General features: G+C 44.3%; 1 protein-coding gene across 1 annotated transcript in view; it reads left to right on the forward strand.

The window, feature by feature from the left end:
* The first annotated feature begins 6,550 nt into the window (after nucleotides 1-6,550).
* LOC146346959 (DGAT1/2-independent enzyme synthesizing storage lipids-like) overlaps nucleotides 6,551-18,918 on the forward strand; it is a 29,527-nt gene continuing 17,159 nt past the window's right edge. Inside the window, exon 1 of the mRNA XM_084848070.1 lies at nucleotides 6,551-6,887. Within this exon, the coding sequence (XP_084704196.1) occupies nucleotides 6,551-6,887 (337 nt within the window). The remainder of the gene's footprint in view (nucleotides 6,888-18,918) is intronic.

Raw genomic sequence — 18,918 nt, forward strand, 5'->3', positions numbered from 1 at the left:
CCCATATTTTCCTACAAATAAATATGCATAAATTTCAGGAAAGTAAAAAAATCATCTGAAAGTCCAGGGACTCCGCGCCGATTGGGGGCAGGCGATCACTCTGCAGCAGATTCCGCAGGTCGGATTCTTAGAAATCCAAGCTCATTGTAGTCTGTCTCGAATTTCTCCAGCATCCCTAGTTCGCACATCCCTGGATGTGTTGGATATGCTTTTAAAGGTGAGTGAATAAGGCACAGTGATTGCACAATAAGTGTGTCCTCTGAAAGCACCCCAGAGAAAGTAGGGGTGTACGAAACCCCGCTTACCTGGCTCCGCCAGGTTCCACTGGGGGGTAGGAGGCGCTCTGTCCCTCCCCCCGGAATCCTCGCCGGGGTGGGATTTGCGTCCCTGAATTCAGCCGTGATAGGCTACGTAAAGACTTACATAGCCTATCACGTCTGGTTTAAAAAAAAAACGCGTACGCAAATGGCAGCAGCTATGGCCGCCACCATTTGCGTTCCTTATTTTTGGCTGTCTTAGTCTATGTAAATATTTACATAGACGAAGACGAAGACAAGAAAGGGGAACACAAATAGCGTAGCGGATGCTATTTGCGTTCCCCCTTATTTTCGCCATCTTAGTCTACATAAATATTTACATAGACTACGATGGCCAAAAATAAGGAACGCAAATGGCGGCGGCCATAGCCGCCATTTGCATACGCGTTTTTTGTTTGTTTTTTTAACCCAGACGTGATAGGCCATGTAAGTCTTTACGTAGCCTATCACGAATGGGGGGGGGGAAACAGACTGCAAATGGCGGCGGCGGCAGCCGGTCGGAAGTCCAGCCGCCGCTGCCATCGCCAAAGCTGCTGCTGGAGCCGCTGCCATCCAGAACATCCGCCCCAGGTAAGTCTCATCCCGGGGGGGATCCGTGGGGGGGTGGCAGGCTGTTCCGCCACGGAGTTCGGGGGGCCGAATGCACTGGCATTCGGCCTCACCGAGATCCGTGGCAGAATTCTTTGACATCCCTAAGAGAGAGTGGCCTTTTATAGAGGACATTCCTCTCTTTGAAGGGCTGCCAGAGGACTGTTCTCTGTTTGAAAGCATCCTTTCTTTGAAAGCTTGTCCTGTTCAATTACGCTTTAGAAATAAAGAACCATAGGAAAAGGTCACCGCATCACCATCTTCTGCACTAAGGTGAGATGTGCTGTACTTCTATTTAAATTATAATCATTATTTCTAATTCTGCACATATACATATAAATTACCATAGATAAATGTTATGCAAATCTGTGTCCTGTTTGGCCTTTTCTCTTCTTTTCTTTTTTTGGTGATGCATTTCTCCCTTTTGACAATACGTACATGACTAGCCTTACACCAACATGTTCCATTCCAGCAGATCTATATTGCATTTTGCTTCTAGCTGTGAAACCTCTGACTTATTCTGACTGGCTAATTGTGTGGTGAGTTATTTATTTTATTTATTTATTTATTTATTTATTTATTTATTTATTTCTATACTGCCCAATAGCCGAAGCTCTCTGAGTTATCATGTTCAGTTGCTCAAAGGAGTAATTGGTTTTGAGTGCTTATAACCCAAGTGAACAGAAAGTTGTCAGTTGGGTGAGGTTAAAATACAGGGACAGGCTGAGAAGCTGGAAGAGGTTTCCACAGAAATATATTACAACTTGACCAGCTTTGATCCTGAAGCTTAATTTTATGCTGTGTTATAAGGGGCTCCTCCTCTGACCCACCTCACCCAGTGCAGCATCTCTGCATTTGTACTCTACTGAGTGCTAGCCTTGACTTGGGAGGGTGGTGCCATTTAAACAAATACTGAAATTCTCAATGCGTTTCAGTGGAAACCTTTGTCAGACTCCTATGAAGATATTGCTGATTCTGCTCTCATTCAGATCCCATAAGTGCAAGGCATATGCTGGTGCATGTTAGTTCTTGTTGCTCAGAGAAACAATTTGTATTTGTAGTTTAATTCCTGTATTTTAAGGGTTAATCTGGTACGTTTGCCTTCACTTTAATTTAGACTTATCCCTTTATTCAATGAGCCTTTGGCTTACAGGTGACTTGTGACAGAGGACTGCCTTGCTGACAGCTCCTGCCTTCTGCTCGTGTCCCCTTTCCACATGAGGCTCCCTCCTGGTCATTGTATATATCCAAATAAGTATCCATTCAAAGGTGGCACCGATATGCCACCTGTTCAACTACTGAAAGCGTTGAAAGATCCTCAATTCATTACATTATAGGAGGTGAGCATTTAGCCTTCCAGTGTTTCAATATCCGTCTTTTGGCTGTCAAGAAGGGCACTGAAAACCCATTAATGCTAACCATTTGTTGATTTCCATGAGGCAGGTAAATAATTTAAAAGAGTGTGTAAGTCAGCAAATATTAAAGACCGCTCTAGTACAAAGTTTATCCATATAATAACTTCCCCCCACCCCGCAAGCAACAACTGGACATTGCCAAAACATACACAACATAAGAAGAGCCATGTTGGATCAGACCAAATGCCTATAGATTCTAGCATTCTTTCACTCAGTGGCCAACTAGCAGCCTGTCAGAAGCCCACAGCTGAACATGAGTGCAACAACACCCTTCCTCTTGTATTTCCCAGCAACTGGAATAAAAATGCGTACTGCCTTGGATACCGGAGGTTATACTGTATATCACAATGACTAGTAGCCATTCAGAATGGCAAACAGGTTCTTGTGTCCATCAAGTAAAGTCAAGGTGCAATGTCCATCAAGTAAAGTCCATCAAAAAAAAAAAAAAGTCCATTGTGTCCATCAAGTAAAGTCAAGGTGCACCTAATGCATTAGGTGCAATGCATGAACATTTCCATTGCCTAATAATTACGCAACTTCTAGTTCCACTGATTTTTAATTCTCTCCACCCTCTGTGGGTGGAAGAAGAAAGGTTTAAAAGATAGAAAGACAGGAGACCAAAGCTAAAGTTTGACTGACTTCACAGCAAAAGCCTCCAACACAGCACTGAAAGGAGAGAGGTAATAGATGGGGATATATATGCATGTGGGGGCTGGAAAGGGTCAAGGCAACTTCTATCTTTGCTTAAATTTTTGAGGAGAAGGTCTTCTGCCTTTGTTCCTTTGAGATGATGAATAGTTTACTGGAGATAATTGTATATATGTTTGTAACATTTCCCTTAATGCTTTGATATTATCCTGAACAGAGTGTTTTGAGTGGGAAAGGAGGGTTTATCTTCTCCCTCCGGGCTATAAATGCTGCACTTTAAACCCTACCACCCCACACATATGGACTGGGTTCAGGCAATCATGGGGAGAAAAAAGCCACTATGGCTTCTTCTCCTGCCTAGCGCATGTCGTGTGCACAACCACCATTTGCATAATTACCCATGGTTTGTAGTAGGGGCTGTAGGGTAGGTAAAAAGCCACCCCACCATGCCAGGTTCAGACAACACGGCAACCCATGTGGCATCATGGGTTATTATGCAAATGGCAGTCACGTGTACAGCACTTTCATGGTGAGGATTGTCTAACTCTGGCCACGCACTCATCTACACCCTCCTGTATGTAGTCAGGACCTGAACTGTGTTGGGTTTACCGTCCCGACAAACAAAACTGACAAACAAACCGGCCCCAGATTTGTTCCTCTACAACCATGTGAACCGACTTTTTTCAAAGATCTGGTGAGGAGGAGGAGGAGCAAAACAAACCCTCTTGACTGTTTGTATAAAGTCAAATACTGTTCAGAACTTCTCATGCCCACCAAAGAGAATTCTCTTTAAAAAATTCACCAAAATATGCTCTGGGTGGAATGAAGAAGAAAAAGAAAGAACAGGATAGGGAAGGGAAGGGAAGGGGAAAAGAAGAAAAGAAGAATGGTGATTAGAAAGGACGAGGCGGGGGGGGGAGAATTCCCCAAGCCAAACAGCTCTGTTCAGAGAGGTAGTACTTCAGAGGAATTTAGGAGGCTGTGGAGGGTTATAAGGATTGCACATACTCAAATTAACTTTAAGAGGTGAGGTAGCTGTGGGCTTTTTCCTGCTTTTTTAAAACTGTAAAACCTATTTTAAAGTGCCAGCACTTCCTGGATCATGACGTCACATAGTCGTAACCTCTTTGTGGTACAATCTGAAGCCTGCAGCTATTTAGGAGAAATTAAAGTGGAGGGGGAGAAAGAAGTTTGAGGAGGCTGATTGAATCCTTTGCTATGCTGAAGCTACTGAACTTCTGCAGAAGCCAAAGCTTCCAGTCTGAAGCAGTAAAATTAGATGCTATGTAAAATGCCAATATTTCACATGGAGCTAGGGATGTTGCAAGTGTCCATTTGGGGGCTCGAGCTCGGCAGGTTCCCACCAGTTCAACCCCCCGGATTCCAGTCCATGACTTCCTGCTCTTGCCCGACCCAGTGCATGCCGAGTTGGGCAAGCACAGCAGCCCCCGCTCCTTGCCCGAGCGGTGACAACAGGATGGGAAGCCTTCCCATCCTGCTGCTGAGAGCAACTGCGCCCCTCTCTGACGGTGCTTGGCAGAGAGAGGTGCAGTTGCTCTCGACAGCGGTGGCGGCAGCAGCAGGAGAGGCCCTCTCCCATCGCCGCCACCACCCAGAGCAACTGCGCCCCTCTCTGCCAGTGCTCAGCAGAGAGGGGCGCAGTTGCTCTGGGCGATGGGAGAAGGAAGCACCACTTTCCTCTCCTGTTGCCGTGCCACCACTGCCAAGAGCTACTGAGCCCCTCTCTGTTGGTGCTTGGCGGAGAGGGATGCAGTTGCTCACAGAAGTGGCAGCGATAGCGCTCGCTGGGCCCCTGCGAACCACCAACTGGCTTGTGTCCCAGCACAAGCCGGGTCCAGCAGCAGGCAGGGTTCTGGCGAGCAGGTCACGGGGTGGACTCACTTGAGTTCACACAATGCTACATGGAGCTCTTCCTGCCTTCCCTCTCCCTCTTCAAAATTTTATTGCAAGCAAGTTCCCAGCAGTGGGCATGTAAGAGCCGAAAAGTAGAGGGAGAAAGGAAAAACAATGAACAGAATGTGGAAGGAAAGGTGGCAGTCTCTCCTCTAGTTTAGAAGGCTGGTGCTTTCATGCTACACTCCCCATTGGTCTGTTAAAGGAGCGGGTCCTAAGGTTTCCTAGTAACTACAAGGCTTCTGAGCTCAGAGGGAAGGGGAGGGCTTGTATTAAGGCAGATGATGGCAATTGGGGCAGCTCTAAAGATCTCAGGCATAGCTCAGAAGATCCAGGAGCCATGCCTCTCTGGAACAATGCTCACACTGTGGAGAGAAGAATAAGAAGGAAGGTGAAGAAAAGGCAAAAAGCTGCATCAGGCAACGTCTGTGATTTATTGTGTGGGTATTGGCATACCTGGGTAGTTAAGGTGATGTCATGGTGGAAATGGGGCTCCCTGGGTCAGCCTTCCCTTCTGCCATGGTGGTAGAGGGGGAGGACGCAATGGGTGTGCTGTGGCTCCTCCTACTGTCCTCTTGTGGGTTCTGCTAGGCCTCTGTAGGTGGAGACAGCCTGCGTGGCTTTGGCTTCCACCTCTGTTACAGCAAGACGTGACTGGGAATGCCTGGTTAGCCCAGTGCCTCAGTGCTGAGTGGCGCACTTGGTTGTGAGCCATGGAGAGGTGTGCAGTATCCTTTTGGCTGAAAAAGGAGACTGCTGAAAGAACAGACAGTGCTTGCAGCTTGCAGGCAGTGCCACAGCATCAGTGTGGACGCACACGGGAAAGGATGGTGCTTCAGCAGTTATCTGTGGTGGCGTGTGTTCCCCCTCCCACCAGGGTCAGCTGCTGAGGGTCCCGCTTCCGAGAGTGGAAGGTTGCCATTTTTGGCTGCGATTCTGGTGGGATCAGCCAGTAGGGATTCCAAGCAGAAAGGTGTTAGCAGAAAGGATGATATCCCACTTGTGTAGTGAAGAGGGGGTTTGTTTTTCTTTTGCCAAGTCTGGATTTTGAGTGTAAATTCCTCCCCTCTCTTGTTCAAAGCAGCCTTTCTTCAATAGGTTCCCATCACAAGACTTCCCCCTTGTGAGTTCTAACTGTGAGTGGCATGAGGCCAGGGAGATGCAGCCTCACACTATGTGACCTATCATCAGAATTATGGTCTGCCTGTGGGTGTTATATACTAGTGGGGATGTGTTGTGTGATTAGTTCCAGATTTACACTGCAGTTTCTCTAAATTTCCCATTAAACTCAATAGGAGATAATTTAGTTACACTATTCCTTGACCTGATGTAACTTTATGTCATTAAAGTGGATGTGTCTTTGGAATAGAGGGGGTTTGGATGAGGGATACATTTCTTCACCCAAGCCACACTTTTGCCACAGCCTTTCTTGGCAACTCCACCAGCAGAGTTTTCCAGATGGAGTGGATTCCTGGCTGAGCTCTGGATTGGGGAATTGAAGGAGATTCAGTGGAGGGGACTAGCATAGCCTGGAAGAGGGCATTTCCCACCATTGGGGGGGGGCGGTCTGCCTCATTCCACCTATTCTTTCATTAGGAACGCACTGTGAGTCTATTAATTGTGTGTTCTCTTTTTTACAGGGGAAAAAAGTGAAGAAATTGTGTGTTTATGGACAGAATTTTATTCAGATTTTCTTTTATTCCAAAAATGGCAGCAGAAAATATGAACTATACTTTAGCACAAGAACCACTGTCTTGGCTAACTTACATTTTGGGAGGTTATCCAGGCTATCTGGTGTATCCATTGATAAAGTCAGCAATTCTGATAATTGCTGTATTGTACTATCCCTTTGTTATACTGTTCTCTGGAATCTATGCTAGTAGTGCTTTCTATTCTATTAGTAAAAAAATATTCAAGTTACCAGAAGATTATACAAGTGAACAATGGGAGAAGCCAAAGCAAATACTTGCATCTGTGTCAGATTTTCTAGGAAAGATCCTGCATGGTAAGCATGATTTTCTCACTTAATCACTAAGGGGCTGAATTTGAAATAGTTCCTCTGATGTGATATCTCTTCATTTCAGAAGAGAAATTGGAATCCAGCCATCCTCTTATTTTATTGCAACAATCTGTTTAATGTGATTTGATCATGAGCTGAATGTTATGTGACCCAGTATAACTTACCTAGGGAGGTGGTGGGCTCTCCCACACTGGAGGCATTCAAGACGAGGCTGGACAGCTGTCTGTCAGGGATGCTCGGACTTGGATTCCTGCACTGAGCAGGGGTTTGGACTCGATGGCCTTGTAGGCCCCTTCCAACCCTACTATTCTATGATTCTATGATTTTATGAACTTGAACATTATGGTGCAGAACTGAATTTAAGCAAGACAAACACTGTGCTTTCTAACTTGGACCCAACCCCCATCCTTCCTTGTTAGATGGGCAGCCAAATTGTTATGCAAGTTATAAAAATACTTGAGAAAGGCTTTCTGAATGGTAGGTTCACAATATACATTTCAGAGAGACAAAATTTGCATAGCACCTAACACAGCTGCAGCTTTCGATTTTTCCTAGAATTAAGTAATGTAAAATTTTATCAACTTTTCTTTTTCATAATGAAAGAAAAAACCAAACTTGCTAAATGCTTGTGAGTCACTGAAAAGGTATGGGGCCGATTTTTCTGAGTTAGAACAGAAAATGTTGACTCACAGATGCCTGTGTGGCAGGCAAAAGTCTGCAGCAGCCAGGGGGCTGTCTTCATGAGTGATTTACTTTGAAGTTAGAGCACTCTGAGTTCATTCAAGATGGATGACATCATCATCCATCAACTGCCAACTAGCTGCTTCCCTCTTGAAAAGCTGCATTTCTGAAACTCCTTTTAGTCCAACTTTTTTTTACTGAAAGCAGCTCCCTGGTGGTTTTGCCACAGTGTTCCATGTACCACCCCACATTAAATCCTGGGCATGCCTCTGTGACCTGGCAGTGACGTGGTCAAGGGGGTGGGTGCCCCATTCCCTCTTGTTTCCCCAATCAAAGTAGTTTTTCCCATATCCCCCCCCTCTGTGCACGTTTACTCAGAAGTAAGAAATAACTCCGTGCATGTTTACCCGCAAGTACGAAATAAATCTCGCTCCCCTACAGTTAATCTTTAACAGAATCTCAGTGCATATGGAGCCATTGTAAATTGCTCAAGCATTAAAGCATTTAAAGGGTTAAAAGGCTAACTTTATAACTCACCCTAAAGCACTCTTTCGCTTCTCCATGAAATCGCTATCTCAATGCTGTGCTTCTTTGACATTCTGTAGTTTCTCTGTTGTTATGTAAAGTTGCAGTAGTGATCATTCAAGATCATGGGAGCTTCTCATCTCATTGCAAGCAGGGAGAAGAAGAAAGGGGGTAGAAAGGGGGGTTGGAAGCAATAATTCTCTGGCAGAATGCTGGAATGGGGCAAAATTGAGAGGCTGGGCTGCTTTCATGGGAAGCCTTTAGATGCTGCACTCCAGGACCAGGGATTTTGGCTTCTCAAGGCAAAAGTGCAAACATTGGGGGACAGGTGGGGAGATAATACAGTAGCAGAAGGGAGCCATCAGAATTGTGAATTAGTTGGTCTCCATTCATAATAACATAGTAGCAGGGGGGAGCCTGGATTGGGGGGGCAAACAAGCCTCTCTCATTGGTTAAGCAGCCCCTGGCAGTCTGATGACATTCAGTTCTACTCCCTCCACCCAGAAGTATGTTCCTTTCAAGCTCTGTGTGGCCCCTGAAAACTGGATTTTAAAGGTATGGTACACTTGGCTTTTCTTGCTTCTTGTGTTCCTGAGGGACCAAAGCCAGTTCCATGAAACTCCCGGTAATACTCCAATGTGCTTCTCATCCCGATCTCATGAACATCCCCCTAGAAGTTGATATGTATCTGCAAAGGCCACTCTGTTCTTGTAGTGTGTGTTTTTAATAACATTTTGACCACAGAAAACTCTTCTTTAGTCAGGGCTGTGATCCCTACAGAACTAAGTGGATCAAAATTCAAGTCATCTACAGATGCCCCTGCAGGGATTCTTTCATCATTTTCAGAAAATCTCGTGTTTATTCCAGTAAGAACAGTATCAGTGACTTCAAAATATATTCTGATCAATTGTTCAGTTTGTCTCACTTTTTCACTAGTATGTTAGGGTTGTAATACTCTTTGGGGGTTGCATTTTTCTTCTTTAGCCTGCTGGGTTGAGTTTCTTCTTCACTGTTGATCACCTGCAATTTTCCAGCTTCTTGAGGGATTTTATGAAAAGTATCATTCTTGTGAAGTTGTTGGATTGTATGCACTACTGAACAGATAATAGATCAGATTCCTTCAGTCCTGTTTCATGGGCTTGCAGGAGCTAATCTGCAGGTTCTAGAATCTCAAGAACTTTTTCCATGAACACTAAACAGAAACAGAATTCATCCACACTTTTTCATGAGAGCGAGTAGCCCTTCACTTCTCCATTAAATGTTCCAGTTTTATCCTTTTAAAAAACATAAATGCCGTTTTTGTAATTAGCCCAAACAACTCTGGTACTTTTTCATTCATCAGTGATGTTTCAGAAGGCAGACTGCTCTTTGACCTTCATACAAACTTGCAAACTTTTCCATGCTTAAAAAAATGCATGAAGCCTAGCACATTGGTGAAAATATTGCTTGATGGGTTTTATATTGTCCCACAGCTTTTTCAGTAACCAATTAGACACAGTGATTACTGCAGTGGGCATAAACTATTTTTCTCTGACAGTTCTTTTGAATTAAGGATTGCACTCCTTCCTTTCTGCCATTCATATGGCTTGTCCCATCATAATAAGCTTGGCTTAAAACTCGGATGGGTCCAGATTTTCTTCTTCAGACAACTTCAATATCAGTTCTATAAAGGATGCAGCACGCAAGTGTTTACTATAAATAACAGAGATTCATAGACCTTGCTGTTTTTTACATATCAGATTCCTAATGCAACATTTTCACAATTGCTTTTGTCTCTAGTAGCATCTCTTAGGAGTACGTATCATAGGGCATCTCAAGTATTCATGTTTTGTACTATGTCTTCTCAAGTGACTTGTGCCATGATGTCTACAATTTCATTCTGCATATAACTTGCATTTTTAAAAATCTGCTTCCAAATTTTGGCCAGTTTTCACCAATTGGGGAGGTTATATTCAAATAAAGCTCTAAATAAGCTTTGCTTTTTCTTCAGTGTAATGTGTTCCCCACATAACTAGCTCATTGATGACTAAGTACTAAAAAACATCAACAATTGATTTAAAATAATATCTATTGCCATCAAGAACTGTAGAATTCACTAAAGTGGGCATAGAGGTTGCAGCCTTTCTTTTTCTTTTCTTTTCTGGAAATACTATTTATTCTATTTTTTATCTTTATAAATGAAATAAACAATAGCAACAACCCAGTCATTATCTACAGTTTCAAACAATACAGTATTCTTAAGAGGACACGGCAATAATGAGAGAGAATGAAAAAGAGAGAAAAAGGAAAAAATCAGAAGAAAAAAAAGGAAAAGGAAAGCAAAAGGGGAAAAGAAAAAAATGTAAAAAATTTACTTCAAGGGATTAAATTTAAACTGCATTACACACAAACTTGAGGTATCATTCTATTTAAAAATTATACCTATATCATTGCCAATATTACACTTCAGTACAGCATAGGTAATCAACCTTAAATTTCAGTATCATATCATCAGTCTTATAGCAAAGGAGCAAGCCTGCAATTCATTTCCACTAACCATATATTGCCCTTCAGTTAATATATAATAATAGAGCTAAAAAAATTTAGCCAGCCAAAGATATTACTAATCACAGTCTCATAATAATGAAAGTAATAATAATAGTAAAAAAAGAGAAAAAAAGAAATTAAAAAGGATAAAAATAATAACAAATCACTAATATATTTTATGCTATCTATATTTTAGATATCATTTCTAGATATATATATGAATGTGTACATATCTATACACACACAAATAAGAATTTTATATACAGTATATCATATATAAGATAAAAAAGAAGAAAGAAGAAGAAAACAGGAATGTATATAAACAATTCTCCACACTGGTGTACTGGCTGCCCCTTGTAGCCTAAACAAACCATAGAATCATAGAATCATAGAATAGTAGAGTTGGAAGGGGCCTACAAGGCCATCGAGTCCAACCCCCTGCTCAATGCAGGAATCCAAGTCAGAGCATCCCTGACAGATGGCTGTCCAGCCTCATCTTGAAGGCCTCCAGTGTGGGACAGCCCACCACCTCCCTAGGTCATTGGTTCCATTGTCGTATTGCTCTAACAGTCAGGAAGTTTTTCCTGATGTTCAGCCGGAATCTGGCTTCCTGTCACTTGAGCCCATTATTCCATGTCCTGCACTCTGGGATGATCAAGAAGAGATCCTGGCCTTCTTCTCTGTGACAACCTTTCAAGTACTTGAAGAGTGCTATCATATCTCCCCTCTGTCTTCTTCTCTCAAGGCTAAACATGCCCAGTTCTTTCAGTCTCTCTTCATAGGGCTTTGTTTCCAGTCCCCTGATCATCTTCGTTGCCCTCCTCTGAACCCTCTCCCGTTTGTCTGCATCCTTCTTCAAGTGTGGTGCCCAGAACTGGACACAGTACTCCAGATGAGGCCTAACCAGTGCTGACTAGAAGGGAACTAGTACTTCCCGGGATTTGGAAGCTATGCTTCTATGAATGCAGCCCAAAATAGCATTTGCCTTTTTTGCAGCCACATGCCATTGTTGGCTCATATTCAACTTGTGATCGACAACAATTCCAAGATCCTTCTTGCTTGTAGTGCGGTTGAGCCACGTATCCCCCATCTTGTAACTGTGCATTTGGTTTCTTTTTCCTAGGTGCAGAACTTGGCATTTATCCCTATTAAATGTAGGGATGGCGGAGAATTTCTCCCCGAAACTTCGGGGGGCCGAGCACCAATGTGTTCGGCCCCCCGAACAAGTTTCGGGGAGAAATTCTCCGCACCCCCCCGCCCCCTGCACCGCCCCCCCGGGACGGGACTTACCTTTGGCGAATGTCCCTCCCGGCGGCGGGTCCGGCCGGCGGTTCAGCGTGTGTTCGTGCGGGGCGGGAGCGGCACCCGGTCTTTCGACCGGCTGCCGCCGCCGCCATTGCAATAAAAGAAAAAAAAAACGCCCCCGTGATAGGCTACGTAACGATTAACGTAGCCTATCACGGCTAGATCTGCAAAGTTAGCCGTGATAGGCTACGTAAATCGTCACGTAGCCTATCATGGGTGACTTTAAAAAAAAAATAAAAAAGCGCGTATGGATAATGGCGGCCCCCATAGGGAGCCACCATTCCCATTCCTTATTTGGTCGCTGTAGTCTACGTAAATGTTTACGTAGACTACGGCGAAAATAAGGGCAACACTATTTGCGTTGCCCTTATTTTCGCCGTAGTCTACATAAACATTTACGTAGACTACAGCGACCAAATAAGGAACGCGAATGGCGGCTCCCTATGGGGGCCACCATTAGCGTACGCGCTTTTTTTTTTTTAAAGTCACCCGTGATAGGCTACGTGATGATTAACGTAGCCTATCACGGCTGACTTTGCAGATCTAGCCGTGATAGGCTACGCTAATCGTCACGTAGTCTATCACGGGGGCGTTTTTGTTTTTGTTTTTAAACTTTGGAGTTTGCGGCCGGGCGAGGCGGGAAGCCTCCTCCCCGGCCTGAATTTCGGCCGGGCGAGGCGGGAAGCCTCCCCCCCGGCCTGAATTTCGGCCGGGCGAGGCGGGAAGCCTCCCCCCCCGGCCTGAACTTCACGGGGGGAGCAACGAAGCGCCTCCCCCCCACCGCAAACAAGCTTCGACAACAGGTAAGTGACTTTCGTCCACCCCTAATTAAATGTAATTCTGTTGTTTTCTGCCCAGCACTCCAGTCTATCCAGATCACTTTGAATTTTGTTTCTGTCTTCCAAAGTAGTAGGTATCCCGCCCAATTTTGTGTCATCTGCAAATTTGATCAGCATTCCCTGCACCTCCTCCTCCAAGACATTAATAAAAATGTTGAAGAGCACTGGGCCCAGGACTGAGCCCTGCGGTACCCCACTCGTTACCTCTCCCCAGTTTGAGAAGGTCCCATTGATAAGCACTCTTTGAGTCCGATTCTGTAGCCAACTGTGGATCCACTGGATCGTTGTTTCATCTAGCCCACTTTGAGCTAGTTTGCTCATCAGGATATCATGGGGCACTTTGTCGAAAGCTTTGCTGAAGTCGAGGTATATGATGTCTACAGCATTCCCACGGTCTACAAGGGAGGTGACTTGATCAAAAAATGAGATCAGATTTGTCTGGCAGGACTTGTTTTTGACAAATCCATGTTAGCTTCGAGTAATCACGGCATTGTTGTCAAGGTGCTTCCAGATGGATTGCTTTATCATCTGCTCCAGAATTTTCCCAGGGATTGGGAATGCAGGATGCAGTTCATCTGGCCCTGGAGATCTGAACTCATTCAAAGTAATTAGGTGTTCCTTGGCCATATGCCTATCGATCTCAAGCTGCAATCCTACCCCTTCAGCCTGTACTTCGCCTTTGCCAGGGGGGTCATAGACCCTCTTTTCGGAGAAGACTGAGCCAAAGTAGGAATTGAGCACCTCTGCCTTTTCTTTGTCATCTGTTATCGTTTTGCCATCCTTATTTAATAGCTGAACAACCATTTCTTTCCTCTGCCTTTTACTATGCACGTAGCTGAAGAAAGCCTTTTTGTTGTTTTTAGCATCCCTCGCTAACCTCAGCTCATTCTCAGCTTTAGCCTTCCTGATGCCATCCCTGCAATTCTGTGCTATCTGCCTGTACTCTTCCTTTGTTACTTGGCCTTCTTTCCACTTCCTATATGTGTCCTTTTTTGTTTTCACGTCATCCCTAAGCTTTTTGTGAAGCCACATTGGCTTCTTCTGTTGTCTTCCACCTTTTCTTCTTGTTGGAATTGTTTGTGATTGTGCCTTGAGAATTTCCTTTTTTAAAAGTTCCCACCCATCTTGGACTCCTTTTCTCGTTAGCATTGCTTGCCATGGGACCTTACTGTTCATTGTTCTGAGTTTATGAAAATCAGCTTTCCTAAAATCCAGGGTACACGTTTGACTACACTCAGCTTTTGCTTCCCTTAGAACCAAGAACTCAAGTACAACATGGTCGCTTTCCCCCAGAGTTCCTGTAATTGCTACTTTATCCACTAAGTCATCTCTGTTGGTTAGGATCAAGTCAAGGATAGCTGATCCTCTAGTTCCTTCCTCTACTTTCTGTAGGAGGAAGTTATCCACCACACAAGTCAGGAATTTCCTGGAGGGGCCATGTTTTGCAGAATTTGTCTCCCAACAAATATTGGGGAAATTGAAGTCCCCCATTACTACTACATCATGCTTCCTTATTGGCTATTTGCTTTTCAAAAGTTTCATCCTTGTCTTTTCCTTGATTGGGTGGCCGGTAGTAGACTCCGACCACCAGGTTCCTTTTATTCTTTGCTCCATTTATTTCCACCCAGATGCTCTCGATGGGGCTACCAAGCTCCTCCTCCTGTATTTCTGTGCAGAGATATGTATTTTTCATATACAGTGCAACCCCACCTCCCTTTCTGTTCCTCCTGTTCTTTTTGAACAAGTTATATCCTTCAATTGCTGTATTCCAGTCATGAGAGTCATCCCACCAAGTCTCAGTTATACCTATCAGGTCATAATTTCCCTCTTGTATTAAGAGTTCAAGTTCGTTCTGTTTGTTTCCCATACTCTGGGCATTAGTATATAGACATCGAAGACCATGTGCTTCATAGTCTGGCTTTCTTCCTACATGTGTCTGAAGACTATTATTGGGCGCTATCAGAGCTGTTCTCTCTGTTGCAGTGCATGCGCCTACATCCATTGTTACCCCCAACATTTCATCTCCCTTCCCCGTGGGATTCAGTTTAAAGCCCTCCTGATGAAGTTCTTCATGCTGTGGCCAAACACATTCTTCCCATCCTTTGTGAGGTGCCACCCATCCCTAGCCAACAGCCCATCTTCCAGGAAGTATAGCCCGTGGTCCCAGAAACCCAATCTCTCTCGTCGGCACCACCTTCGTAGCCAGTCATTCACCCGGAGTATTTTTCATTCCCTTTCTATCCCTCTTCTAACTACTGGAAGGATGGATGAGAAAACTATCTGGGCCCCAAAGTTCTTGAGTTTCCTTCCCAAAGCTTCAAAGTCTGACGTGATCTCTTCGTAGCTCCGCTTGGTGGTATCATTTGTTCCCACATGGATGAGAAGAAAGGGATACCTGTCAGTGGGCTTTATGACTGCAGGCAACCTTTCAGTCACGTCTCTAATCTGTCCTCCCCAGAGACAACATACCTGGCGAGTCCACGGGTCTTCTCGACATACTTGGGTCTCGATCCCACGCAGCAAGGAGTCTTCCACTACTACCACTCTTCTCTTCTTCTTGTAGGCCTGGGTTTCATCGCCTCTGTTTGACTGACCTTCAGCCTCTTGCTCACTCTCATGCAGGTTCCCCTGTGATTCTTCCTCTGCAGGCTGTCCTCCAGTCTGATCCGCAAGTACCTGGAATCGGTTCCACAGCTCCACTGCTTCTACTGGTGCAGAGTGGCGTCTAGTGCTTCTTCTCCTAACTGTCACCCTTTTCCAAGGAGTATCCTCTACTCCATTTTTCTTCACCTCCGCATTTCCCACTGCCTCATCTTGCTGTTGCTCTTCAAGCTTCTGGTCTTCCCTTTGCTGCTGTAGTTCCCCCATGCTGTCCAAGAACTCTTTGTGTTCTCTTATTCCCTGGAGGGTCGACAGTCGCCGCTCCAGTCCACTTACTTTTTCCTCCAGCAGCGTGATCAACTTGCACTTGTTGCAGGTGTAGGCCATGTTGTTCTCACGCAAGAAAACAAACATTGCACACACCTTGCAGGTCACCACCACTGGAGAGTCTTGTCCTTCCATAGTCTCTTTTCCCTTTTTGTGTCTAGCTTTGTGATTGTTCTAGACTAGCCTGTGCCTGCTCCTCTACTCAGTAGAGGTTAAAAGCAGAGTCCCACTGGTGTGAAAGTGTGTGTTACAAGACAAATAAATGGAAAAAAGTTAGTTAAAAAAAAAATGTTAGGGGCCTCCCCTTGACCTCCCCTGCCGAACTCCCCTGGCCAACTCCTGTTTGCTCCCTCTGTCCGCTCGCTCTCTGGGAACTTGCTTGCTTCTGTAGTCCCTGGACCAGCTGGAGCAGCTTGCTCTGCTCTGCTCTGCTCTGCTCAGCTGGGAGGCGGGAAACAGACTGAAGCTTCCCGCCCAGTCAGCTGCTGGGAGTACTCATGCCACACCCCTCCAATTCAGTTGGAGCTCTCAGAAGCACCTGGTGAGCTCACAGCCAATCAGAAGGATAAAGGGCAGCCCCCTGGGCTTCCTGCAGCCCACTTACCTCTTAGCCTCTGTCTCCTTTGTCTCCTTTGTCTCTTCAACCACCGCAACTCCCCTGGCCAACTCCTGTTTGCTCCCCCTGTTTGCTTGCTCTGTTCGCTAGCTCTCTGGGAGCTTGCCTGCTTCTGTAGTCCCTGGACCAGCTGGAGCAGCTTGCTCTGCTCAGCTGGGAGGCGGGAATCCAAAGAGCAATCTTGATTGAAGAATTCTCAGCTCATGAAGCTGGAAAAGATATCTCCTGTGTTTTACTTTGTATGCCAGCTAACCAAGCCTCCGCCAATTCATGATTTTTTTTTTTTTCAATCTGGCCTTCAAAAAGAATACAAAATATAGCAGGCTATTTGATATGATATTGTAAATTCATTTGCTTTGCCTGATTTCTCACCTTGGTAAATTGCCTTCTTTTGTCAGCGATTTCTTTAGTGTAATCTGGAAATAGCATAACTTTATCTTGAGTTGGCCCCCAAAGAGGTCCTTTCAGTTCTCCTGCCAAATGCAGAATTTGATTTTTTGTAGAGACTCTTGCAAATTGGACTATGACAGTTACAGTCTCATTGGTGCTACAAGCTGCACCTGGAACATGGTATGCATGCTCAATATCAAGTAAATAATCAGCTGGCAGAACAAGTAGCTCATGCAGAAATTTATCCAAGAATTTAGGCAGGCTTATCCCATCAGGCAAATCTTTAATACCCAGGATACGAAGATTTGCTCTACGCGAATATGCCTCCAGTTGGGAAATTCTAGCAGACAGGATATTATGTCAGGCTTGCATAGTAGTTTCTTGCACAGAAATCTGTTCTTGGAGGACATTAACTTTCAGTTCCATCTTTTGATGAGAGCTATTAATTAAATCCATAGCCCCTTGAAGGATAGTAATGGAATCTTGGATTGTATCCAGCCTCTTAGCCTGTTCTGCTAGTTGAAAAGACAAAGTTTTTATCAAAGCCAGATCCCCTACATCTGCAGGGCTTTTAAAAACCTTTGGCAAGGAGAGAGTTGGGGGGGGGGGTCAGTGGTGGTCCCACAGCTTTCTTCCTTCCCTTTGATGCTGCCATCCCCCTCTTCCAAAGACAAAGCAAGTAGGTATAGTTACAAACAAACAGTCACTTAAACAGATTTTGCAGGTCCTCAGATGTTGTTCTTATTTTCAATTCAAAATTACTAACTAAAATTGGCACTCGTCAGCCCTGAATTCTCCTCACTACGTAGGAGTCTCAAAACAGCTTTGAGTAGGCGACACTCCGGAAAACTAACCTTAGAGTCCAGCCCTTCTGCTGCTTCACAAAAGGAGTTGTTCTTCCAAGATCTTATCCAGATGGTACTCTAGCTTCCCCTTTTAATTCCAGGGGAAGATGAAAAGGTTTTTCAACCTTTTAAAAGCTGTTTGAGGGGGCGACCTGCGGAGCCTCCGCAGAACGCTTGCCAGAGCGACATGGCACCGACCGGAAGTCTGCAGCCTTTCTTTTTCGTGCCACGTAGATATTGAGGAAATATGGACCTCAGATGTACCATGTTTGTGAAACCCTCTTGCTTTATCAAATGCTTTCTTCCAGTCCTTGATGTAAAGGCATCTTGTTTCAATCTATCTGTTAGGAAGTTTCAACAAGCATAGCACAATTTTGTATTAGCTGATGGAGAGTACTCTAACCATTCATATTTGTGGATCTGTTCTTGTTGGAAATTACAGCCCTCACTGTTCATTGGATATGAGTGAAGTTTAAACTGTTGAATTCTGTCACTCTTTTTTCTTTTTTTGAGAGAGGGGGAGAGAGAGAGAGAGATCTCCTGGAATACCAAACTCAAAAGGTTGACTTTGCCTATTGCTATGGTCCTCCCTCACCTGTGTGCTGATTCTTCATGAACCAAATACTGATCTGCAATAAGGATTAATACTGACAGTGAGCACATGAGGTTGGCTTTAATGCTGGACCATGTATCTCAATTTCAGATTCCAGCTGAATAGCAAACTTGAGCATACTACAGCTCTAATAGTTTATTTCTACTGTGTCCTTCCATAAAGACCATAGGGTGCTTCTTAATTACTTCTTCTTGTCTTATTCCTGACTTCTCTTTGGATTTCTCCTTCCTGTCAGACAGCCAAGAGAAAATGTTTAATTGGTTGCCATGTAAAAGACTAACTCAGCAATGGGAAACTAACTGTGGAAAACAATCAGAATAGTGCATATACAGTCTAGAATAAAACCATCTAGAGACTCCTCATAGTGCTAAGGGGTTCCAGCATAATTTGTCTTACCATGCCTAGCCTCTGGGAGGAAGTCCAAAGGCAATATTGCTGAATGGGGTCAGTTTAACAGCAATTGGTGAGCTAATTCAAGTTGTCCACTAATTCCTTCAAAATCATTACTATATGTTTCTTTTTCCTATCAGTAATGCATTAAAACTTGCCAGAATCCAAAGTGTTCTTAAACTTTGATCCTGAGCATTTTCACAAGTCATTCCTGTTTGTACCTTCTTTAATAATGACTGAAGATATAATTTCACCACTTCAGTTCTTTTCAGCCAAGCAATTTTAAACCTAGACATCACACATACACTCCTAAACTTAATTTTAACTTAAGAACATAAATTTTGATACTTTTAACATT

The sequence above is a fragment of the Heloderma suspectum genome, chromosome 4 (genome assembly GCF_057233095.1).
Source record: "Heloderma suspectum isolate Gila_16-S chromosome 4, 16-S_ref, whole genome shotgun sequence".
Taxonomy (NCBI): Eukaryota; Metazoa; Chordata; class Lepidosauria; order Squamata; family Helodermatidae; genus Heloderma; species Heloderma suspectum.